The sequence below is a fragment of the Dysidea avara genome, chromosome 9, assembly GCF_963678975.1.
Source record: "Dysidea avara chromosome 9, odDysAvar1.4, whole genome shotgun sequence".
Taxonomy (NCBI): domain Eukaryota; kingdom Metazoa; phylum Porifera; class Demospongiae; order Dictyoceratida; family Dysideidae; genus Dysidea; species Dysidea avara.
Genome location: NC_089280.1, coordinates 26382624 through 26410382, shown reverse-complemented (window position 1 = coordinate 26410382; position 27759 = coordinate 26382624). Strand labels below are relative to the sequence as shown.

Here is a 27759-nt window from a genome sequence, read left to right as displayed (position 1 = left end):
TATCTCGATGTTTATCACGGTTTTCAGCCCCACTCCAAGAAAGATAATTTCGGTGTGATATAGCCCCCCCTCAGCAGACCGAGGGGGGGCTTTAGCCCCTAGCCCCCCCCCCCTTTCCGCCGCCTATGGTCACACAGACTGTACAAACAAGGCCAAATAGCCACTCTGCAGCACAAATTATAGATACTTTTATATGACTTCCCACAAGCAGACAATTAGCTAATTTTGTTTAAAGATAAATAAAGTATAAAGTTAAAGATACACTTGGTTGTATATGACCAAAACCTTTTTTGACCATATCCATAATAAATAAATAAATAAATAAATAGATAAATATAATGTTAGCAAGTCAACTAGAATATATTAATTAATTTACTGTTCTAATTTGTATGCTTGTTTATTGTAAACAGTAGCTATAAAATAAATTATCAGCTAAACAAGGTGCAATAAAACACACAAGTCATTATCCACTTCTCCTTCATCTTCTTTATCTGGACCGTCATAATCTGAGTCTTCTTCCTCTGGACTATTTATATCCTCTGCATATTTCTGACTACTCCAAGGACTGCTGTATCCACGTCCGATGCTGAGTACCAATGAGCAAGCCACACCTTGTCTAAACCCATTTCCATGATTATCCTCACCCTCAGGACTTGAGAACACTCTTATCAAGTTCCCTTGGCAACCCATGGTGCCATAAGCTGCAGTGAGAGCCTGTACTGGTCCACGATGGACATACCTCTTTAGTGGGGAGTGTGGTTCCACATTCTTGATTTGGTCTGGATCACATGTTACACTCTGTAGCTCCACTAACATACAGTCACCAGACTCAGTACCAATGTACAAGTTGGGCTCCACCACTGTAATGCATGTTGCTGTAGAAAAGAAGGCAACATGTCTATCGATCATATGATACATTTAGTCCAGAGCCTAAGCCAAAAAACCGTTTACTTCTCGATAAAAGCACCAACTTTCTTACGGGGTTTGTAGCACGTGTACTAAGTGATTTTAGAAGAGGAGGCATGTAAAAGTCCTTTGGAACCCTATTTCACCTTGTCAATAAAACTATTTGTTTACATGGAAAACAGTCAATATCCTATTGGTTTAAAGCCTGCAGTTGCAACGTGATGGCTCATTAAAATGGCACACGAAACAAATTGTTTTCTCAGCCTGGCAATAAGCAAACTGACTGAAAATCCTAATTCAAAGGGTTTTAATAAGCTTTACATTTCCAATGTAGCTACATAGTCCTGTAGTATCATGTACAAGGATCATCCTGATGTGTATTTGAAGGTGTATATCAAACGTTATTGAATGAAGTTTTAGTAGGTTACAGGTGGACATAAAATTATTGAATTCCCTCTGTATATACATAAACCAAGCAATTATCCTTGCAATATTGATAAAATCTAATTAGTATTGTAGAAATACCTTGTTGTTTGGTATAATATTCTGATTTTTATGTCCACCTGTAACCGATTAAAACTTCATCATTCAATAACTTTTGTTATACACTGTCAATAATATTAAGAAACGATACACATCAGGATGATTCTTGTACATGATACTACAGAAAATAGCATTTTCAGTCATTTTGTTTACTGCCAGGCTGAGAAAACAATTCTTTTCATTTGGAATTTTAACAGGCCATCATGTTGTAGCTGCAAGCTTTGTACTGATCTAAGACTAGATCCAGCCTTTAAACTAATAGGATATTGACAGTTTTATTGACAAGGTCCAAAAAATAACATGCCTCCTCTTTTAAAACACTTAGTACAAACCTCATAAGAAATTTGGTGCTTTTATCAAAAAGTGAACAATTATCTCAAATAGAGGGTCTTAGGCGCTGTACTAATTAAACATGTTAAGCATTGTCAGCAACACAACAGATGATACTAGCAATCAAGAAGTGAGGGGATGAGCCGAGGCCAATATAAAAGAGAACATGGTGCAAGTACAAGAACACGTATACCGAGTTGTTCTCAAAGCGGCTGGCTGCTTTTTTTTTTTTTTTTGCAGGAACATCTTCTGCATCAAGTAGCTAAATCGAAATTAGTATTAAGAGAATGGCTGGCTTCACTAAATTGGGAGGTTTGAGTGTTGGGTTTTAACAACAACTAATTATTTTGTATAATGAGGTTTTCCGAAAATACTACGTACTAGTGATGCCACAATATAGATTATCTCATGACACAATGGAATAAATATCACTATAATCATGATACACATAATTTTATGTGCTGTGCCTAGAGTCACAGCACCGCAGCCGTGACTGGACATTTTGCTGCTAAAGTCACGGCGCAGTCACCCAGAATTCACACACTAGTTGTATGAAGGTAAGTTTTTGTTGAGTTTGAGGCGAGCTAGGGTAGGCACGAGTCTAGTATTCCCCGAGTATTCGACTTTAGAGCATGCACCTAGTAGTATGCCCCAAGCATTCGACTTTAGAGCATGCACCTAGTAGTATGCCCCAAGCATTCGACTTTAGGGGATGCATCTTGCACTTTATAGAGTTAAGGTTAGGTTAGGGTCAGGGTTCAGGTTTGGTTTCTTCTTTACTGGTATTATTTATAGGCTTCTTCGTGAATGACATATATAAGGTACAAACTAAGGGAGTAGGGTATCTGGTACCGCAGTGATACAGTGGTAGAGCGCTGGGTTAGAGTATGGGTTGTTTTTGTAGGTTTTTTTGCTACGTTTTTTTTATTAACGTGATTGCCGTGACTCTAGGCACAGCCAATTTTATGTTCATCCTCATTTTATTAATGAATAAACAGCTACAAATTAAGCAATACTGTAAGTATTGTTATCCATAATTGATATTCTACAATGAATTATTAGTAACAACAACCAACAATGAACCCACAGCAAGCAAAACAATTTTAGCGCACTTTTTGATTATATTAAATTCTGTATAATCATGATATAAACATAGTACTATTGCACAGTATCACCACAATATATATCACAATATATCACGTACTTGTCGCAATTAATCATGGCATCACTAAATTGTACCAGCACACAAGTCAAGATGACTATAGCATGTGCGCATTGAGTTGGATCCTCAAAAAAACATTTAGTACTGCTTGACTCGCTAAAAATATTTCAAAATCTTTTCGTGCAAATGTCTAACACAATATTTATGTTCACTCAAATTTCCCCCATACTTTTCTATTAGGGAGACCATAAAAGTAGTGTTTATTACAACCTTTTCCCAAACGTGTATTGGAGTCAAACCACACGTGTCTGTTGTTGGTACCTTTAGTGTTACCACTAATCATCTAGTTGGCTGAAATGTTATTCTCCTGAGAAAAAAAATCATGCACTTTTCATTTTTAGCTGTTTTTCAGGATCCAGCTCAACTTGCATGCACATACTATATCATGGAGTGCAAGATCAGCAATGGCAGAAAGGCAAGGGTAATGGAGAAGTCCACTTAATCATAAGCTAAATGAAAGTCAAAGTCCCATTAAAAAATTCAGTTACTTTTCAACTTTCAAAACATGTCTAGCCATTATATAGCTACCCTTAAAAATACAGTCACAATAACCTTATACACTCATACTCATGAACAGCTGAAATGAACTGTGTAGTGTGTAGATATAGTTAGTACATAGCCTAGCCTCTAATAAACACAGCATAGGTTATCAAAAAGTGTTGATGAATTACTGGCTGGAGTGTTGAAGATGTATACACGTTTTCTTTCAAGAATACAACATGAATGACTTTGATCCAGGAACTGGTTTCAGCAAAAATGTGGAGGTCTACTATACGTAGCACAGTTTTATAAAGCAGCTTTGAAAGCTCCTAAGCTGGAAAAATTGTGCAAAACATATACATGCAGTCTGCTCTTTGATTCACTGGCTGTAGTTTATTACCACATGTGTAAATGAAAACGGATGTATATAATACACTGTTGCTAATTAAGAACATTTCCCTACACTGCAATTTTCATGCAAAATTTGTTAGACATCAACCATGCAGCGATGGCCTTTTAGCCATATGGCTGACTGATATGATCAAGACATATGATAGTGTGTTGTGTAGCCAACAAAGCTGGCGTGCCACACCATGAGTATATTTGTAGGAAGAAAGAAAACACAATTTTCACACATACGTAGCTCCATGATCTCTTCTCAAACTGGAATCATTTTTGCAACACCCAACCTTCACCATTTCACGTACCAAATTTGAGCAAGATTGAAATAAAGCAGTGCTCTACTAATACAGAAAAATACTTACCGATCTGATACCAAAGCCAAAGGATCTATATGATTGCTAACCAATAATTATACTGATAATTGCTCTATAATTTTGTGCTTGCAACTGCTTGTTCATAGCTATGACTGTGTATAGTTACCTGTAGTGCCTGTACTCATTTGCACTAGTGTTTTATAACAAAGTAAATTTCTTCCAGGTGAGGTATGCGTGACTGTATACTATTTCGTTTATTAGGATTTTTATTATTCAGTGACTGTTCTATTAGAGTATCGATCTTGATTGTCATGCAAAACATGATAAATCGTAGTTGCTCAAGTTTTAACAAATCATCCTGCCAATTGTCATCATAATCATCATAATAAGTGCTATGTTAGCAAAACTTGTGTGTGACAACAGGTTGGAAATCATATAGCATAAAAGATGCAAGTGGGTCTTAATCTTAGTGTACTACTAATACCAGGTGTCCTACAGACCTTTGGCACTTGTGCTGTAAAGCATTAATAAATTAACTAGTGTCCATTAGGTTCTATTTGGGGGTACTTAGAGATAATGAGTCACTCTCTAGAATTCCTAACATGAAAATAACAAGGAGAAAACATCCTGACCGCCTGGTAGACTCCTGTAAGCATTCGAGTGTAAATCGGATGGCTGCAGGTTCGAGGCCACCTAGGTCCAGTCATGGGTTTTTCTCCTTTCTGCAACTTTTCAAACACACCTTATGTAGCTAATGTCTTTGAGCAGGCTGTAGGACCAGGTGTCCTACAGATCTTCAGCACTTGTATTGTAAAGCATTAATAAAAAAAAATTAAACCAAATGATGCCAAAACAGTTCCAATTCAATGGAATACTAGAGACTTTTTACTATTGAGTAGATTTGGGTGTTCAATATGGATGTCCCTGGTTTGAACACTGGTACGTAGCTAAGTTTTTTAGACATTTTTCAAGCACCTTTTTTACTCCACGGTGACTGTTATACTAGAGTATCTCGACCCCACGATTTACAGTTTGGATTTTGTGTACAGCTGTCAATACAAAAGGTTTGAGTTACGATGGTTAACCTATACACATACTGATTTTTAAGTTATTCCCATATGTGGTATATTCTGTAGGCATGACAAAATGTTGACCTTTTTAATGCAAATAATCGTCTGTAGCTCTATGATTGCTTATCAGATTTGCTCCAAACTTGGTATGTGAATATGCTCTTAAAGTGCACCATTGTTCAAGAAATTTGTATTCTATTATGGCTTTTGTAAAGAGTGCGAAAAGAATAATCTAACCCCCCCCCCCCCCCCCCCCCCAACACCCTGACCATCATTGTATCTGTAAATAAGAAAAACAATGTGTAAAAACAAGCCTCAAAACTTGGCATTGGAATATTTATAATACAAAAATAAATAAAATCCAAAACAGCCAAGCTGTATAAAACAGTGTGGCCTTAAAAGCCTGGTGAAAAAGGTTATAAGATCAATGTTGGCGGCCATGATACGGCTGCAGTGATGTTAATGGTAATAAATTCTAATAGTGGATTAAAACTTATCATCAACATCATTCCATTTCATGGCTGCCACTTTTGATTTCATAACTTTTCACCTAGGCTTTTAAGGCTGCACCCTTTTTATACAGCTTGGTTATTTTTTGCATGGATAATACCACCTAGCTATTACCATAAGGGATGTCGGGTATGTGTACTTGTGTAGTATTAGGCAACCAAGTGATAGTAAATACCATGTAAGTGACACATCAGGTTTGTCATCAAGACACACAGTAGTGTGTCATGCGGCCAAGAAAGCCGGCAACCACACAGTGAGTACATTGACAGGAAAAAAGAAAACAGCCTTTTCATGTGTGTACAGCTTCATGGCCCTTTCTCCAAAGCACACCATTTTTGCATCATAGCTGTCCCCCAGGTAGGGTATGCCACACAGCAAATTTGATTAAATGCACAACAGCCATTTGCAAGATATGGGCGTTACAAGTTCCATTCTAATTTCTTCATTTTTTTCTTCTTATGTCGATTTCTTTTCACACACTTTGCAAAAATTGCTATAAATGCAAACATGTACCTCGATTGCCTCAATCTTTGGCACAAACAAAGAGCATGTAATGGTGGATTCATGTACCAAGTTTGTTGTGAATCTGAGGAATATTCAAGGAGTTCTGAGCATTTATTCATGTACAGAAAGATCAAACTTCTGTAATAGAAATAACTTGAAAATTGGTGCGTAGGTAGGCTGATCATCGTAGCAGTACCTTTGATAGTTTGAATAGCAATAGAGTTACAGCGACAAAGTTATAGAGCAAAAACCAACCAAGTGTAAAATTGCTGGATCGAGATACTCTAATAGAGCAGTCAACACAGGGTAAAAAAGGTGTGCAAATAATGTCGGAAAAAAAAAAAAAAAAAACTTACCAGAGTTTGAACCAGGGGTCTCCATACCTAGCACCTACATCCTTAACCACTGAACCACTGCTACCTTGGTTGATCACCTCACTTAATTTCTGCTTTATAACTGAATGAAATTTCTGGTTGAAATCTGCTTATAATCAAATGTATGTAATTTCATAGATCTACCAATAGATGTTCTAGAACATTCTATGTATGTTCTATTACAAGTCCTCAAAAAAATGTGCACTCTATTAGAGTATTACAATGATATTATCAAATATTGAATTAAATCATGCAATGAAATACATTTATAAGTCTGTCTTCAATAATCATCATTGTATCTAAGAGAGGTGACTAAAAGCAAACCTCAAAGTCAGCCATAGGATGGTTTTGGGGCTTTATAAAGTACAAAAAGAAATGAAATTCACAAAAAAAAACAGCCAAGCTGTGAAAAAATGGTGAGGCTTTAAAAAGCCTGGGTGAAAAAAGTTGTGAAATCAAAGGTGGCAGCCAAGAAATAGCTGCAATGATGTTAATGCTAAAAAGAATTAATAATGGCTGTGTGCATCATTAAAATTTATTAAATCATTGCAGCCATTCCTTGGCCGCCATCTTTGATTTCACAACTTTTTTCACCCAGGCTTTTTAAGGCCGCACCATTTTTGCACAGCTTGGCTGTTTTTGTGTGGATTATATACCACACCAATGGCAGCCAAAAAACATTGACAGGAGAAAACATTTCAAGTTGTGTGTCATGATAGTTGCTAGCCCCATAGTATTATTGTAAGACAGTACAGCCCCTTATGTAATTTTTCCTGTCATACGTTACTAGTGGTCACATTAATTGTAGTATACCCATTTCACTGAGGCAGACATTCTTGATGAGCTCCTTAGAGTGGCCATCCCAACAGGTCACCACTGATGCCTGTTCAGCCATAGTGAACACTATCAAGTGATCATCTGCTACACAACACTCAATGGTTATCACTAGACCAGTTGTAGTCAGAGGTAATGAAATGATATTATCTTGTATTTGCTGATGATCACACTCAGCAACATCTACTGGAAATCGCAGGATCTCTATGAGGTCTGGTCCTGTACTACACCATAGCTCAACATGTGTTTCACACCAACAAGCCTTCATTGTCTCTAACACTTCACCCCTCAGTTCATAGCAGTACTTCACCCAGCTGTCTGGATGTTGATTATCTTCCAGTGACAGGAGGTGGACATTTCCATATGACTGACCAGCAAACAAGGCAGTGAGGTTGTTAGCATACACCTCCAAACACTTCAGTTCACAAGTACATTTGGCACAAGCTGTTGGTTGGTATGGAGTTGTCAGTGTCTTACTGGATGCATCATAGATGGCTAACTGGTCAGCATAACCCACCACCACTGATGTGTGTAGCTGACACACACATATCTTGTCATCAATATTAGATGGCAGCTCTTCAACACGCTAGAAAATGTAAAAGAAATAGCTAATTATGGACACACAAAATATGAAATTGTGATTATCAATGACAATTATAAAAAATATTATATGCAATGTCCTAACCATGAACTCCAATCTTGATGGGCAACTTTGTTGTATCACTGTTAACTCAATCTTTGATCGTACACTAGGGTCATCCAGTCGTCTAACAGGACACTCAGTAACAGCCCACAAACACTGCACACCATTGGCAAACACTGCAGTAATGGTGGGAATAGAGCTAAATGTTTCCATCGTGTATTTGTTCACAAGAGATGATCGGAACTTTTGTAGATGACCAGAAACCTTTTCAGCAGATGGACGTTGAGAGTAGTCCTGCTTCCAGCAGTGAAGAAGACACTCATAGAAAATAATTGGGTAAACTGGATCCTGTGTAGTGATGGATTATTACAATATCATGTTATTCATACTCATTACCATTGTCGTGAATTTTGGTCGTTTTCCTGCAATGATGAATTGCTCAAAATTAGGAATTCCCCTCAATGGGATATTTCGCAGTGTCAGCATCACATACAGTATCATTCCTAAGGAATAGATGTCCACCTGGAAGTTCAACATGTCACACTACACACATCATGCATTATAAGTTTTGTCACCTTTTCATTGTAACCACTCACTGCTGAGATGCCAGCTATTTCAGGAGCTTTATAACCTTCACTGCCTTCATCACACAGTAGCTGGAATGCAGTGACCCTGATTCCAACTCCAAAATCACTCAGTTTCACAAGCACTTTAGCACCATCAACATGCAAACAACTATCACAGTTCCACTTTGGAGGGTTATTGGCAGACATGTGATTCTCATCAGGGTATGAGAACACTAGGATGTTACTTGGATTCACATCTCTGTGTACAATTCTTTGTCCATGGAAATATTCCAGAGCAGATGAAATCTACACAAAAATAAGCTCATTACAATACATCAATGAATGCTGAACTTGCCTGTCGTATTGTAAGTAATATAGCTGTAGAACACATCAAATTGTCTCGGTATTGATACCTTTTAATTATAGACTGCAGGTCCCCCATTGGGGCTAACTCCAACACAATTCCATAAGGATTTATGAACACACCAAGGACATTTACTATGTGACGGTGTTCTTTGAAGTATAGCAACTTGTCTATCTCTTTCCGTACATCTTTGTAAGTCTGTTCAGTGACCTGATCACCAGACAAAGACTGTGATTTGATGATTTTGATGGCCATTTTAGTGTGGTAGTCCTGAAAATTATCAGTAAACCAAAACCTACATCAATAATAGAGAGTGTACTCACCTTGAACACATTACCAAATGCACCAGATGATTCCTTCACAAACTTCTCGTAGTGTTGACTGAATGATGCAGGAGTATACACTTTGTTCGTTGGCATATCCTGGAACATCTAAACAACATCTCAGTCATGAACGTGCTTATGCTATGCAACTAGTACATACCAGGTCTGGAGCCAGACAGTCAAGTTGAAGGTATCCATGTTTGGGACAAGCTATTCTATCACCAGTGTTGGCTTTCAATAAACACTGATTAATGTGGAAATAGTAAATGATGTTCATATCTTGAGACAACTCTTGAAAGGTGTGATGTTTGTCACAGCAATGCACTTCATCCTCCAGGTCTGTGACTTCAAAATAATCTGACCCATCCACTAGTTTATCCCCTAGGCAAAAAGGACAAGGAACCAGTTCCTTCTTCCAACTAGAATCCCCAAAAATATTTAGTTGGTGGAACACTTCTGATAGTAAACTGTCAATCATTTCAACAGCAAATGTCATCAGCTCAGCAGTATGTCGGAACATGTCTGGGACACATGTTATCACTTGTTCAGAGACAGAGGAAGAGACAAAAGCAAAATCATTCACTTCAATAAACACTCCAGAGTTGAACTTGAACTGTGATTTCAGCCAGCAACCTTCACTGATATAGTGTAGATTGCTCAAATCTATTTTGCTGCACTGGGTCTGACACATGTCCATGTAATCCCTACCAACAACACCCACAGCCAACAATGCAGTGTTATTGACTGTAAGCCAAATATTGCGTTTGGAGTAATTCCACCTTGGAGCATATTCCTCACCAATGTCTTCTCTGCACTGACTTAGTGCTTTGTTAATAATTTCAAAGAACACTTTTTCTGTATAGAAATGGGAAATAAGACGTGGCCAAAAGCCAATAGGAATTCCATGAAGGACATACAGTCGACGTACAACAACTCCAGTACTTAACATGTGTATTGGTGGAGTAGCAGCAATTGGTGTTGGAAGATGATCAGGTTGTGGTGGCTTAAGCAAGAGAGCAGGTGGACGAGGGAAAGTCCCTAATGGCAATGTTGTATTAGATGGGTCATCTTCTAACAAAGCAGGTACTAGCAGTTTGTTAAATTTCATTGGAATTACAATGTGAAATTTCTCCAATAATTTAACCAGATCTTTGATGTGTTTAGACTGGATTCCTTTCTCCTTTAGCCTTTCTTCCAAATACTCCCTCTGAATTGCTCCAGTACGGCGGTCTATGTATGGAAAGAGTGCAGTTACAGTGGTGATTTGTGTTTTAACTTTACATATATCATGGCGCTACATTAAAGCAGGGAAATTAATTTTAAAATTGAATTAGCTAGAAAATTGCCTCGTTTAGAGCCAGGTTCTTCTCGTACTGTTTTTTGTTAGTATCACTGTACAACAGGTGGAACATAGTTGAAAACAAGTGTAATGGCTACTTCACGCTTCAGTAATTGACACACATTTAGTCATGTAGTTCATTTAAGCATCATTCTTTACTTGATATGGTAAGTAATGGTTCATTAGTAATCAATTATCTGTTATTACGAAAAAGTAAAACAAACAAGTATACAGAAAATTTAGAAATTTTACACTCGAGTAGGGATCATAGAAAATAAAACAAAGGAAGTCATCTATACCTGCAGCTGTACTAGCATACATTCAATCCCTACTTTAGTCATAGCAATACTATTGACAGGCTGTAAGTAGGAATTAAATGGGCACTATAATAGCTGCAGGTGTAGGTGGCCTTCCTTATCTTTTTTAATTCTATGATCCCTAGGCTAGTTTGATCTATCATTCTCTGTATGCAGGGCTGTGTAACAAGGAGAAAGCAAAGCAACACTGCTACATTGCTTTTAAGGCACACATTTAATCATACAATAATAGCCTCATATATCTGGAGCCATTCTTTCATATAATGAGGTGTAATAAAAGTTCACTAAGATGAAATACATTACAAAAAAAAACATGTGTAAGGAATTTTACAAACTAGTACAGATCATTACAATAAAAAGTGCTTAATACGAGGATCATCACCTAAAAATTTAATCGACACTGTAGCCATGCTGGTTTATTAGGAATTAATTGCACTTTAGGTTTATAAAATGATCTCCTTCAGATAGGATTACATGTTATATTTTCCACTGATAGGGGGACATGTCAGATCAGAGAAAGTTGATCTGACATTCCACAATGCATGCGACATGTAGCAGCATGTAGCAGCATGTCTGAGACCATTTCTCCAGGATTTTAAAATGTTCCGAGATCACAAATATGATAGATATACTGACACACAAAACTTCTTCAACAGCCTAAATACTGTGTATGCTAAGACTTGATTTTGCATCACATATGTAATAATTGTATCATGAGCCTGAATGATTTACCTGATATGCACATCCAAGCTTGAGGGCTGTCAGGCCTGAAAGCATGGGTGTACACATGTCAGGCAAATCACGAGGGCATGTGATACAACTGATATGTACCATGCCAATTGCAGGCTAAGAGCCCGCGGGCAATTGATCACCCAAACCAATACAAGACTAACCACTTAATTTATTATATAGACCAACCTGTGAAATTCGATTATGGGACAGCAGCAACTAACATTGTGACTACGTTTGTTAACATGAATGGGCAAGTCCTAGGGGTATTGCAGAAAAGTTCAATTGAGTGATTTTACAAGTATTTTTAAGCTGCTGCATTGTTGTTTACAACAACATTTACTAAACATCTATAAGGGTAAGCTTCGCTGTAGAGTGCTAATCTCATGTTACTCAAAAAGTGGGCATATCTGTATTTAAAATGCAACGAACCGCTTGTGAATATGTTATAGCACTACTTCTCAATGTTTCCCAACTCATAGGATGGAAAGGGTGACATCTGAGTGCTGTAGGATGCACAATCGGACACATGGTTTTCATCATGTGACCAATACTAAATTCCCACAATTGATTTCGGCTTGAGTATTTATATAAAGAAATTGACGGTACTGCTCCCACGGTACATGTAAACATATCATAGCAAATGTACCATGGCCAGCCATGGTTTATAAGATATGTACCCTGAAATTTGTCTTTGAAGTTAGGTGGCTTCATGGCACATACATGAACTATTCAAACTGACAATGACCATGGTGTTTTACATTATTGTTAAAATAGGCCTATGTGGACACTGGCTCTTTTGCTCATGTGTGTGCAGGTAGACAAACAGAGGTACATGTACGTACGTACGTACAGTATAGAAAAAACAAGCATGCGTGTGTACTTGTTTAATTTATCATTTACTTACCATATCCTGGTTTGACAAGAGTATTACAACTTTGTGGAGATACCAAAAGAGAAAACACAGAATTTAACCATTCTGGATCAATGAAGTAGTACTTAGAAAGTTGTCTAAACTCAAAACGAACTATAAATCCTGAAAAATAAATTTTTACATGCATATCCCATCATAATGTTATTGCACATACCTTTACTCTGTAAGAACAGCAGAATTCCATTTACTTCTCCTTCAGGAATGCCCAAATTACATGCAATCGCTCTGTAAATGTATACATTCTACCATCACAAATTTATCAAGGTAAAACCAAGAACCTCTTATAAAAGAGTCTCTTTCTTTTAAACAAGTACACCATACAATAAAATTTAACTGGGTCCTTATACATAGACACATTTTACTTGTGGTAACTGGTTTTGAAGACAGTTCTATTCCTGGAAAATGTGGAATGTAAAAAACATAATTTTGTATGAGGAAGCAACTAGTTCTCGAAAACCTTGTATGACATGACATGATTGTGATAAACACAGTGGAACCTCTATGGAACCTCTATTATAATGGATACTTTGGACCAAGTGATGTTCATGTTGATGAAATTTTACTGCTACTATCATATCGTAAAATTATTAATTTAAAAATTAAATAGGGACGCAGTGTAGCACTGAAAAGTAGTAAAACAAGAGATTTGAATGATAGCATTGCAATAATGTTCTGTGCTACGTACATTAGCATGTTATTGCTCAATGCCCAAATAGAAAATTCTCACAAAGCGATTTTGTTATACCACTGTTCACATAATATATGTTTCATTACTAAACTGAACCCATAGTTTTAAATATACTAATTTGTTTAGTTTTTACCATGATATGGCTAAGATATACATGTATATCATGTCTGGCTGTTGTATTATGGTGTCTGTTTATAGAGCCTGTGACCCACGTGACATTTTCGTTTTCCATGCCTTGTTTTTACCATGCTTACAAGTGCAACTAGATCAATAAGAGGGTGTAGTCATTGCTAAAAGTGCAGCATTGTTGCTTTGTATTTAATAAGGGTGCCATGCTTGATCTCTCTAAATCAATATAAGTGTGTGGCCATCTGCTTTTTTGCCCTGCTCGATTGTTTATAGTCTATTTCATTCATTAGGGTGTGGACATCATGTTCACTTTTCTGTGACAAACTTATCTGCACTATTTCTGCTGGGTGTTTACTATCTCTCACAGTAGTGTAAGTACTTCAAACAATTTTGTGTCATCTAACCACACTGTACTGTATATAACAGCTACTTTACCACACTAACCTTTTGTGGATAGCAAAAAAACATGTACAAATCAACTAGAAAATTACTACTATGGCTAAATTGCTTTACTTTTCATAAGCAGTATATCCCTGCACCAAAGAGAAAACAATTTCATCCTCATGATTGCAATAGGCACCAACAAAGCTTTGTATCTAAGTCCCATAGGTCTCAGTCCCATAGGCCTTCGTACATTTAAGGACTACCAGTAGTCCAGATGTTACACAATCCAGTTAATCAACTACTACATATTTAGCCCTTATACTAGCAACTAGTAGGGTTAAAACAAACCATTCAGTATTTGTTCTAAATCAGGTATTTGTTGCCATTCTAATTCTAAAACCTTACTATTCATAAACAACTTAGACCTTTATTTGTCATATCTTAGAGCATAAAATCAAAAGTGTATATGTATTTGTTCTTTACAAAATTATTCATTTCAATGGCATTTAGAATATTTATTCTAGCCCTGCTAAAAGGTCTATTACATTGTTCTTAGACAAACCACTTACTCAAAATTTTTGTGTTTCAAAATAGGAAAGACATCTCCTTCTCTAAAAATGTTTTTACCAGCATGAATAACTTTTTGCTGGAACTCCTTATAGCTAACAGGAATCATTTCATCCATCATCTTTGTATCTTTAGTAGTCTTCATTGCAATGGCCAGTTCATCTGTGTGTGTTTAATTGACACATTTCAACATATGAAAATTGACGGAAATATACAACTACACACACATATGTGCATACCAATGGCTACTTCAAGATTTAGGGCAGTGTCGTAGATATCCTCTCTCAATTCATCAACATTCAGATACTGAGCAAGAAACAATTGTGGCTTTAACCCAACAAAGTGTATGCTAGCAATCTTAGGCCAACAGATTGACAACTCTGGACAATGCTCATCTGTAAAACACTGACGAATAAGGTGCTTGTATCTTCTGATCAATATTTCGTGGTCAGAGTGTGGTATCTGATCCAAGTGAGTACCAACAATGATAACCTCTGACTTTGGAGCTTTAGCCTATTAAAAGAACAATGCTGTTTTTAGTAACACATCTATCATACATAGCTCACATGTATCCCTTGCAGCCATGGTAAAAGGCCATATATCCCATCATCTTCATCCAACATGTTCCACACCACGAGGTAGAGAGTACGAGTGTGAAGGAACAACTGATGAGTGGAATAGTACTCCTCCTGTGTGGTAAAGTGTAAATGATTCATGTTGTACTACTTATAGAAAAACTATATATACCAAAACAGCCAAGCTGTAAAACGTGTGTGGCCCTCAAAGCTGCAATGATGTTAAAATACCAATCATTTTTAATGCATTGACACTAACACAGCCATTTCTTGGTTGCCACCTTTAATTTTACAAATCTTTTCACCTTAGTATCTCCAAACCTTTTACAGCTTGGCTGTTTTGGTATGGATATCACTTCTTTCTAATTACAAGCCCTAAAGCTGGCCTTTTGGGGATTTCTATTTACTTGTCTTTTTCTTTACTACAGCAATGAGGAAGAGTTTGTATGTATATTTGAAACTACAGTATATATTTTGCTACTTATGTGTTAAAAATTAAAGTAAAGTATCAAGATCACAGCGATGAATGTTCTAATGTACTTGAATTAGTAGAGTGGCTAAGCAATAAATTTTGATGAAATCGTTCACTTTGTGATAAAAGTACCAAATTTTCTGTGGAAGTTGAGTAAGGTATACTAAATTATTTGAGATACGGTGCCACATCAAACTCATTTCCTTAGGGCATGTTTTGAAACTTTAAAGTTGATTTGTAAGCCTATTTCTAGCTGACCAGGAAACCATACAAATGCATTTAGAATCTTCATTTTTGTTTAAATCACATGGCAGTATTTCAAATTTACAGATGCAATCAAAAAATCTTCAAAATGTGGTAAAATAAACTGTTTTTAAACACTTCTAATGGAGCTATTTTAGTGTTGCCTAACCCAATAGAAATAATACATTGCACATCTATGGCTTCATATGCCATGAACCTCCGTGCTTCTTAACATGGCAAGCTAATGACCTGGATGGACACCTCCTTTGATCACCTTTTGGATATATGAAGGTAGAGGGCATTTACATACCCAAAAATTGTCTCATTTTGTAAAGGCATCACAGAGCTACATATGCATGAAATGGCGCTATTGTTCTTATCAATAACACATTGGTGTGGCGTGCTGGCTTCCTAGGCCACACAACACACTACCATGTGGTATCCAATTAATTTACAAAACACACCTCTCCAGCGTAATCCCATGTATAGAATTCAATCTCAGGATAACTTGGGTCATCTCTGTGTTTGGAGTAATTCCAAGTGCCTATCTTGATACCAACAGTGTTTCCAGTGTTGTCTGGAGGTGAACTGGGAATTCTTTCCACATCAGGATAAAATGAATCCTGAAATGTTCCTTCTGCTTTAAGACATTTCAAAAGAGTGGTCTTCCCTCTTCCATGCATGCCCACTATCATCAACTTCACAGAATTATTCTTCTCAGCCCTAAATGAAATGGCAAAGTGCAGCTAGAATAGCATATATAGGACATGTACATAATTACCTTCCCATCATTAGACGAAGGTAGGCTAACTTTTCAGCTGTATAAAACCATGTGTTTAAGATATTGGCTTCTGGAGCAGAAATACCATCATATTTAAAGGAAAAAAGCCGTTCCAATCTTGACAACTCATATGGAATTTTTTCTATACCAGGGTTATGGCTGATGTCTAACATCCCCAAATATGACTGGCGAAGAACAAAGTCAGGAAATTCCTTCAGTTGATTACTGCTCAAGTTTAGTATCAATAGATTTTCATAATATGATATATCATCATATCTTGTGTTGACATTGTCATCAATCATATTGTGACTCATGTCAAGATGATCCAGCTGGGATAGTTTCTTGTGAGAGTAATGAGCAGCACAGGTCTGCTCTAAACCATAGAAACACCTACGAGGACAGTTCTTAGAAGGATAAGTTTCATTTTGGCCAAATGTTTTAGCTAAAAATTTGGTCAGCTTGTTATTACTGAGATCTAGTCTCTTAAGCAGCCGAGGAAGATTCCTGATACATGGAGTAACAATCAGCTCGTTATTAGCCATGAACAGGGTTTTTAGAGAAGGAGCCAAGCAGGGAAGGTTTGGAGGAATCATTTTAAGCTTATTATTGTTGAGATTGAGCTTGGTCAATTGTAGACCACAGGATGAGGGGCCTTGACGGCCTTGTTGAACTCTCATATCAACCTCTTCAAACTCAATTGTTTCACTGGGAACCATCATTGTCTCTCTAAAGGATTGGCTATAATGACTCTTTACACTGAAATTAGAACTGGTGTCGCTGCCCAAACTATACAGCTCATGATCAGTGACATCTCCTGCATCTTTGGGAACAGGCAGCTCCATGAGAAGATTCTTATTGACACTGAGTTGATTTAAACGAGGAGCAAACCACATTTCCACAGGTAACCTTACTATTTTATTATCATCCAAGTTTAATTCATCCAAATGAGGTAAGCAGAAGAGCTGGCGAGGAACAGCTTCAACTCTGTTCCCAGACAAGTTCAGTTTTTTAACAGGAATTTTGTGTACTTCAACACCATCCAAATCCAATGTCCTTATAGCATTTTTTGCAAAATTCAATTCTTTCAATTTTGGTAGTAAGAAAAGTCCTTTTGGAATGACAGTGAATTTATTATCAGAAAACACAGCCTTCTCTAGCTCCCCACATGCAAAAGCCACACAATCATTAACTTCACTGATTCCTGTTAACCTATTCTTGGATACATTCAACGTTTTCAATTTCATGAATTCAAACACCTTTAGTGGAAGTTCTCCAGTAAGTCCAGTGTTATACAAGTCAATTACTGTTAGTGTATTGTTAAAGCATCTCAGAGCCCATTGGAAGAATTTGTCATTGTTAACCTGGCAGGCAATGGACATGGGAGTGCGGTCATGGGTACTATTATCCACCCGAGCAGGAGTTCGGTCATTGATGCATTGTAGCAGGTTGGGATATTTTCTGTACAGAGCATCAAGGATGTCAAGATTAGTGTTCTTCAGATTTCCCATCAAATGTAGCACATTTAAAACTCCCATCACTGTGTGCAGTAATACAGTGTTGGGATCATTGACTCTTGCTAACACATGAATAGCAATTTCAACATAGCCGCATCTGCATGCCCTGCAGTAGTACAATAAGGCAATTTCACACATAAAAATTAGTAGACTTGAAGTAATAACTCACCACTCCAGGAGTGTTTTGTGATCATCATCCACAATGTTGGGTATAGCAGGAGCTAATGTGGCATCCTTCAGTTCCATTAAAATTCCTTTGAACAAAAACATAGCTAATTGCACAATAATCTGTTATAGCCTGTAACACAAACACTCTAGTAAATAGTAAAATAATATAAAGTGCTTGATTTTTGTTCACTTTTACTACAGTATAGTAATGATATACACATTAGAATCAAGACACATGGTAGTGTGGCATGCAGCCAAGAAAGGCATCACACTGCACCATGGGTATATTGACAGGAAGAAAGAAAACAGCATTTTCACGCATGCATGACTCCTCCAAAGCACACCATTTTTGCATTATAGCTGTAGAGTAGGCTGCACAGAAAATTTGATTAAGTTCACACCCACCATTTGCAAGATACTTTGATTCTTTTTTCTTCGTTTTTTTCTTTCTACGGGGGTTTCAATTTCTTTTTACACACTTCTAACTTTACACACATCATAAATTAATTCTCTGTTACTCTAATTGGCTGGTAATTTGGGCGCCTTTTTTCTCTATACTGACTATTGAAAAAGGCGGCCAAATTACCAGCCAATTAGAGTAACAGAGAATTAATTTATGATGTAGCAGGGATGAATGTATAGAACACAGTTGAATGATTAACATTCAATGTTACAACTTCATTAATAATTGTAGTTGGTTGTATCAACATAAATTTTATTCTTGGCCGCTTCAGATATCAGCTGTTTTGGTTGCCAGTTGCTTTCATTTTACCTGTTTTGCAGCCAAGCATGAAACCTTGGTAGTTGTAGTAACATTGACTCTTGGCCACTCCAGATATCAGCTCTTTCAGTTGCCTGTTAGTCTTTTTCTATAGCTGAGCTGTTTTTTCAAGTACTTGTAGTTCCTGGACGCACCTTTTTTACAGCGAAGGTGTTTTTGGAGGGATATCACTAATTAGTATCAGTTATATAATTGAAAGACTCAATCCATGGGGATCCGATGTATGATGAATTCTGCATTGTAGTGGTGTTGAGACAAAACACAAAGTGGTGAACATATACCATACATACCTAGTAGCTGTGAATTGTTATTAGACCAGGACTGGTGGAAACCGCAATTTATTGGTCAGACCAAGTAATGGCTACAGTCAGGGTTACCACTAAAGATGCGTGCAATATACACTTATTTGCGAGGCATGCCTTTCTAGGTTGTCTGGGAAGATACCAAATCTGAAAAAAATGACATAGCAACTGTGAGATTACATCTGGAAGTGAAATTTAACACTTTCTGCTATATTGTTCTGACTGTTCTATTAGAGTACATTGATACTTTTCCTGCTATGGCCACTGCCATAGTGGGCCATAGTGTCCTAAGGACAACTCAGAAACTTGGTTTATCACTCACAACACAAGATGCTTTGCCGAGGGTCTATTACAGAGATTACAAATGTGGAACACCAGAATATACTATTTTCATTTCAATATATAGACGCACGCATACATCATATACAAGCACAAGGCACACACAAAATGTGCAAACAGTATACATACTACTCATGTCCATGCACATACACCAAATATTGGTTGTACTTGATGTAAACATGTTATTATCACAATGCTCTCATAGGTGAGCTGGTAGTTCCCTTACTTGGTGTTAAAAGTTCTTGCAGTGTATGAAACAGAGGTACTGGAGAGCGAAGGATTATCACTGACATCATACTCAATCACAATAATTGTTGCAATGTGCATCAATATTAGTTGCTTATGTACTGTATCACCATTGTTATGTTAATGTGCATGATTTATCTCACAATATGACTACCTCTTTTGATATGTTGGTAGACTGTACTGGTGTGTTTACAGAGGCAGAAACAACTTTTAGAAGGGATGATGGGTAGCCCAGACGTTTTGTAACAGAGGGGACTTGAGGATACGAGGACGTACACATTAGTGTGCTTTCCACATGCAGACATGCCAACTTGGGGATTTTCTGGGGTATGCATATGCTTCGCATGGGATACTGAGTTTTTTAAAATTTTCTCATTGAAATGAAATAAGATTTTTAATAAGCACCGATTTCATTAATGCATGGATGACTCAAATATTTCGGCATAGCCGTTCTTCCATACAAAAGTTACTAAGAACAATTCACATTATTATACCTAAGATGGAAAACTGGAGGAGGCAACATCAAACAGACCACCACGATGCAGTGGACTCCTCAAGCTCGTCCTCAAAAGTATGGTACATTAAATTGTGCACTCCAGTGTCTTCAGACATAGTTGGTCAAAGGACACACGGTCACGAAACTCACGATCGATAAGAGTACTGACGTACATTCACAAGTGTTCACGTGCACTAGTGGAGGTGTAAAAGGGACTTTCCAAGGGATTTCCCCTACTAGCACAGGAGGTATAACCAAATACGGAAATATAGTTGATTATGACCTACTTCGCGAAAGTGTGTAGATCTAACTGTAAGTTAAAATATTGCTTATAAGTTTTTGTATACGTGTAAATACTAAAGGTGCACATGTTTCAGTCCTTCTTTTCAGTCTGACTTGGCTGAGCATGAGTGAATCAAATAGAGTTAGCAGTTGTGTGCATATTAGGTGGATCCTCTGATGGCAGTTGCTACTTTATATAGTTGTCACCTATCAATGTAAAGCCCCACTACCACAGGTATAGGCTGAGGTGGAGATTTGCATTCCTGAAAATTACAACCCCCCACCTATTGGGGAAGTACTGGTGATACAACGTTTCCCCCACATACCCCAACAAATCTCCCAGTAGCAAAACCCAGCACGGCTCACGTCTGTCACAGTGTAGTTATTCCAGTTGCAAGGTACTTCAAGTGGGTTTTAGTGATGACAGATAATAAGTCAGCATCCATGAAATGCTGCATTGGTGTGTTTCTTGGACAATCCCCACCACCTCTGGAAACTTAACAGTCCATTCCCCACCACTTCAGCCCATACCTGTGGTAGTTGGACATTACATTGATAGGTGCATTAAATGTGCTCCTGTTACATACTTTATTGTTTATACTATGAGGTCTTAACTGCATGACATTATCCTGCATTTCAAGGTCTCACTATTGTGGTCTACTGCACCATCAACACCATATTGCAGACGTTTGTGCTATGGCCAAATTGGGACCAATGATTACATGTATTGTGATTATAGCATCGTAATTCTCCAGGTCAGTTTCTTTCAGGGACTCGATGTGAGTATCTAGACTGTCAAGTGTCCATATTTTTGTCTTTGTAGTGCCCACTTGCCAACTTGCTGTTTACAGATGTTTTCTCAGTAGTGTGGGAATGTGTGATATCAGTTATAAATGTCACTATAGTCATGAGTCTTGACCAGAAGTTCCAGGAATTTTGGCTGCAGGTAAAAGATAAACAGGAGTGAATATTTGTATGAATAAGGTGTTTTGGCTGCGTGATGGCTGGCAATGGTCTAAATGACTGGATTTGTTTGTGTTTTTGGAGCCAGGCACATGTTACATGTTTTTGTCCCAATAGTTTCACGGATCTAATAGTCAGACTGTTTTCTTTCCCTACTCAGTTACTGGGAGGAATGTGCATTTCATGACCACATTCGACAGTCCTGTAAATTTAACAAATGAATACTGGTTTACAGATCAATACTAATGGCTCTAACCACCAGTGTCTAGATCATGAGACTACCAAGGTGTCTAGCTGGTTTTCCAGGTGCAATGAGATTTTGTAGAACCTTCAATTGCCTGCTTAATGTGCTTTATAGTACATGCCAATTAAACTTGTTATCTAGGTTTAAATTGACCACACAATTGACGTGTTGTGTTTCTTGACAGGTCCAGTGAAATTCAGACATTGGTATATCGAAGGAAGGCATCCCATTAGCTATGCCAGATGACAAATGCAGGATTTGCAGACTTCCTTAGTTTCACCCCACTCCCATCCCCTTCTTGGCAGCACTGAGGATCGGTGTACTGTATACAATGGCAGATCCAACATTAAGAAGCAAAGCCAATCATCATTCTTATTTGTCTACCAACATGGGACAGTGGTATTTTTAAAAGTGCACTTTGTAAAATACTGTATTGTTGCATGTATCAATTTAATTAGCTTGCGTGACATATGTGACGTTAATCACTAGTTGTCTGGCTTTACAGTGCGTGAGCACCAATTTGTCAGAATTAGAACTCAGAAAGTTAGGTCCAAATTGGGAGTGACAAATAAAAGCAATCACGTGATAGTACATGGGTGGCACTAAATGGAATTATCCTGAAAACACTCTAAGTTACGTTCTTCACGCTTTCACAATACGTTTATATGAGTGTTGGGTTTGTGTCCACGCTGCATCTTTAAAAGTTATTGTATGGATTAGACATTTGGTAAACAAAATTCGCTGTACAGGCAATCCAGTATGAGAAAACTCCTGTGCCAGTATTACTCCACAAAAGGCAGCTATATGGCGATAACACTACCACAAGCTGAGATATCAGCGTAATAAAGTGAACTTGGTCTTATTTTCATGGTTGCGACAAGATAACCGTTCATTTACAATTCCGGCGCCAATTGTAGCTACAATACATTTCTAATGGGAATGATTGCACAATTCAGGACTAAAATTGCAAAACCGTCCCTACACGTAAATAACTCATGGTAGTAGCAGCCGCGCACATTTTAATTGTGGCGTGTGCTTTGTAGTTTCTTGACCGCGCCTCACTACCGTGAGTCTTGATATAGCCATGCAGTCTTTGACAATTAATGCAATAAAGGGGTAAAAGTAATAAGGAAGTATCAAGGCTAACCAAAAGATGGCTTGGAACTTGTAATTATAAAAAAGAAGTGATATTCGCACAAAAACAGCCAAGCTGTGAAAAAAGGCCTTAAAAGCCTGGGTGATAAATCAAAGGTGGCAGCTAACAAAAGGCTGCAGTGATTTTAATGCTAATAAATTATAACAATGGCTGTGTGCTTTGTTAGCATTAACATCGTTTCAGCCATTAGTTGGCCACCACCTTTGATTTTACAACTTCTTTCACCCAGGCTTTTAAGGTCGCACCAGCCTTTTTTCACAGCTTGGCTGTTTTTGTGCAGATCAGTTAAACATGCATCCAACTGATGAGCCTGCCAATATAATTTTCTGTCAGTCTATATTAGCATATTGTAAACTGAAAACAAAAAATAGGTTTAAAAAGCTCCAAAAACGCTGGGATTTAAACTTGCAATCGCCAAACTATTACTCTAACTGGTAAGATAAAAAAATTTAAAAAGTAACCAGGTGATTAGCATAATATATTATTTTGAATGTAAAAAAATCATTAAGTAAGGTTGGACAAACACTGTATTTACAGTAAGCTTGCATAAAAAAAAACTCAGTGAAGGAGTACTTACTGAGTAACAAGGTAACGATGGGACAATTGTTTTCCACATCAACTGGGAATACATCTTTCTCCCCTAACTTGTAAGAGTTTGTTGGGTCAGCACCATTCCTCCATAACAACATGATGATAGTGAGGGAGAGAGTGACTTTATCCTGAGTGACCTTATTGTCCTCATTTTCAAGGTACTGCAGACACAGTGACAGGTAATGTTACTACACTAAAAGTTATGCAGCTCACTTGAATTTTGGCAATAATGTTAGCTGCAAAATGTAGCGGTGTCTGCAGTAAGAAATGTGTAATCACAACTATAGTACATATTATGTGTATAATAGGTCATACCCATCCCACATATGCTGGATTGAGCTCAGTCATCTCATGTCCTACATCACCTTCAGCCACCGCATGGTTTACATCCACTACAATGATACCACACAATACTATATAACTATAGTACAATTGCTACAGTTGTAGAATAGAAGTCAAAAAGTCTAATAGAACAGCCTCATATATTCACAACATGTGCATGTAATTATGACTCATAAGATGAGGATGTTCAACAGTACTGGTGTAGCATTAAAGATTTGGCTATAGTATTCTGAGTAGAGTTACCGTAGATTCCCTAAAATATGGCAGATATAAGTTTGTGTCTGGCCGAATGATTAGGAGTAAATACATAGATACAATTGGTGAATTTTTAGGGATGAATCCTTGATGACACAGCTTGCATGCTTCATCGCTAAGTTGGTTGCTACTGTTTTGATGCTTACTTGCTGGGTTTCTCATTTCAGAGACAAGCAGGAATACCACCAATAGCTACATGCTGTGATACAACACCCTACAACAACTACAGTACACATTGTAACTGCAAGAAGCCATCGCTCAGGAGGTCTATCTTACACTATAGTAATGGGGACACAATTATATTGGTATAATTTTCTGTATGATAAACACAGCACTCAGAAATAATCAATGCCCATAATTGAATTTGTACAATTAGTTATTACTAATCTGGCGTTAGCTGTACTGAGGCACTGGAGATACTTACGAAAAAATCGCCAGAGGGTTGTTTTGAGTTGAAGGATGTTTAGTGATTTTTTGTATGTGGATTTTTTTTTGTATTTTTTGGGGATCAGTACTACCGCACTGTTTAAGTAGGGATCCCCCCAAAAATGACATGTGCCACCTAAAATCCCGCCTCTTAAATCATCCTAGAAATATCTTACATGACAAAAATCACCATTATGGAACAATAACATCAAATACAGCAAGAAAACACTAACAGGTGGCTGGATATAGAATTTCAAAAAACTTGAATTATTGTCTGCCTGCCTACCTGCCTTCCTGCCTAACCACAGTTGCAAGGCTGGAGGCCAAATGAAGTAGCACACGGCCACCATTTTACGCCACAATAACAAACTCACCAGTAGGATGAGCCTTTTGGGGTTCCGATGAATGTGTCCCTTCTGTGCCTTGTCTTTATTTTATACCAGGCTGGCCTTCGTCCTTATTCATGCAACGAAACCATATTGAGGTGTTAATTTTCCCTATCAATACTTTCCTTGAGCAACATATTTAGATGCTGCAAACTTATTTAACTAGGTAGATACCTGTAACTTCACGATAGCTTTGATACCACGCCTAGCAAAAAAAAAAAAAAATCACCATGCGAAGCAGGTTGGCAGATAAAAGTTTGGCAAATTTACCCGACACAACCATTTACTGAATAGCTAAATTATAGCAAAAAAAAATTTGGCAAATTCCGTTTCCTCAATCTACGAAATTTACCCAACGTTAGTCATGCCAAACTTTCATTGTTTATGGTATATACCATTGTTTGCTATCAGGTAGCCATCACTGCTTCACTAGTGGGGTGTATCCATTCACTGGACTGGACTACTGGACTGGTATATTTTTGGTTTTTGCACATTCTGTGGTTAAAATTTATTGAGTCTCACAAGTCAAGGGTCCTGAGGGAACTACCAAATGCTGAATATGAGCAGTAGAGTATGCGATAACTGTCTTTTAATATTTTCACTGTGATTCATTATGTCCTACAATACTTATTCCCTACCCTGGTGTACAGTAATGCTGTAGGGAATGTATATCAGCAATAATTAACCAGCGATCGACTTGCCAGTTGACAATATCCTTCAAGATATCCTTAGTGTGAGCTCAGGAATTGAGCTAGCATGGACGGACTTGTTTTCGGATGCAATGATTATAATTAAGCACACGCTGAAAAAGTTTCTAATCGGTAAGCCTTTCTCCAGAAGTAAAGGCCTTGCCATGCAAGACTATACCATATATAGCTTGCTCCTTGAGCTCACACTAAGGATATCTTGTCAACTAGCGAGTTGATTACTGGTTAACTATTGCTGATATACATTCCCTAAAGCATTACTATACACCAGGGTAAGGAATAAGTGTTGTACGACATAATAAATCACAGCAAAATTATTAAGACAGTTATCGCATACTCCACTGCCCATATTCAGCATTTAGTAGTGGGCTGTAGGTTCTCCAGGACCCTTGGCTTGTGAGACTCAATAAATTTTAACCACAGAATGTTCAAAAACCAAAAAATATGCCAGTCCAGTGAATGGATACACCCTTCACTAGTGTGCACATGCAGCCCAAACATCATGTGAATATGAAATTCTATACTATACAATATGACTTCTATATGTGGTGTACAAGTATTTCCAGAAAAACCACATCTAAATTTGTCCTAGAGTATGGCAAACAGTCTTTCATTCAATTCATTATATGGGGCCAACAGTGTAACCATGTGAGCATGAACATACTTCCATTAGAGATTGCAATACATCTTGACTAAGGTTATTATTAGACAATATGCATGTAAGCATAAAGCAAAGTCTTTATACAGTTGATTGAACTGGAGTAATGTAAAAACTTCTCCATTCAAGAAATAACTGCAATCATGCACAATCAATCCTCGGTCCTCATATACTAGGCTAACTGATTGTTGCTGCCTCACATGGATACACATTTGCGTGCATGCACAAACACACGCCACACTACACACATGCAGACACACACGCCACACTACACACATGCAGACACACACCTATGTCTGTGGTCTCAGTCAGCACCAGCTCCACTATATCAACATTACCATGGAACACAGCCTTTCTTAACAACTTGTCATAAAAGTTTTTCTTTTCTCTAACACCTACTCTGGCATCATTGATGACCTGTACCAGCAAGTCCTTAGAATTGACCTCCGGGAGGTTGTCCTTCCCTTCAGCCTTGTCAAACAACCGAACGAACAGTTGGTGTACGGGTTCTTGGGATTGCTCTTGAGATCTTTCCTGCGAGAGCGGCATAGTCTATTATTTTGCTGCATGAAATAAAACATACCATAACACTATCAAATATCAAATTGCAGTCATTTTCCTGGGGAGCAACGACACCTCCTTCCTTAGAAATTCGTTAAAGACATCGGTTTAAGGGTGTGTCTTGTATTTTTCTAAGTCACGCGCACGCAACTCGTGCTCGATAATTTGTGCTATTAGCGCGGGCCGGCTAGACTTACCTTGCCCACGGGCCGGGGACCTTGCCCTCAACCTTGCCACTGTACTAAAACAATAGATATACTAAAACAATCATAACGGACATATTGAAAAAAACAAACAAAGAGTGAATAGCTAAGGCCACTACAATGAGATAACTTGTTTCTCATCAACCGCCCGTACTAAAATTTTCTTTTGCCCATGCGCACTCATTGTTGCACGAGATTGCAGCATGGCTTTTTTGAGTGTTGTGTTAGTGGGTTTATCACGTAAAAAAGCACTATTTCCGTGGAAAACTGCAATCCCATTGAGATACAGACACCATTTATGAGTGTGTTTTTACTTCTGTGTTGATTAGAGTGCACGTGCTTTCTGGAGCATCAACAACCACCAAGGTATCAACAGTGTGTGCTATATGTACATTAGACTATACACTAACATTGGTACTGTGACCTGCATGCCCTATGTGTAGGGTAATCATATCTAAGAGTCATAGTAACTTTAGTGTTGCTACTTCTGCTACAAACTTGCACAGCCCCTCCCCCCAATAAGACTGACCAGCCTACACGTGCTAACACCGCTGCTGTTTGCTGCTGCTGCTGTACTGGGGTATGGTACATGACCC

General features: G+C 37.8%; 1 protein-coding gene across 1 annotated transcript; it reads right to left on the bottom strand.

Annotated features, from left to right (window-relative positions):
* Positions 1-223: 223 nt before the first annotated feature.
* LOC136266110 (leucine-rich repeat serine/threonine-protein kinase 1-like) lies at positions 224-27118 on the bottom strand. Its single transcript, XM_066061070.1, has 21 exons — positions 26983-27118; positions 26690-26933; positions 23941-24017; positions 23839-23880; positions 23612-23786; positions 18227-18311; positions 16544-18163; positions 16227-16485; positions 15039-15161; positions 14712-14985; positions 14475-14634; positions 12859-12929; positions 12678-12806; positions 9546-10615; positions 9386-9493; positions 9054-9332; positions 8708-9004; positions 8529-8654; positions 8175-8480; positions 7469-8075; positions 224-875 (listed from the first exon to the last, which is right to left on the bottom strand). The coding sequence occupies exons 1-21, from the start codon at positions 26983-26985 to the stop codon at positions 433-435; spliced, it is 6498 nt and encodes a 2165-aa protein (XP_065917142.1). The 5' UTR covers positions 26986-27118; the 3' UTR covers positions 224-432.
* Positions 27119-27759: the final 641 nt, after the last annotated feature.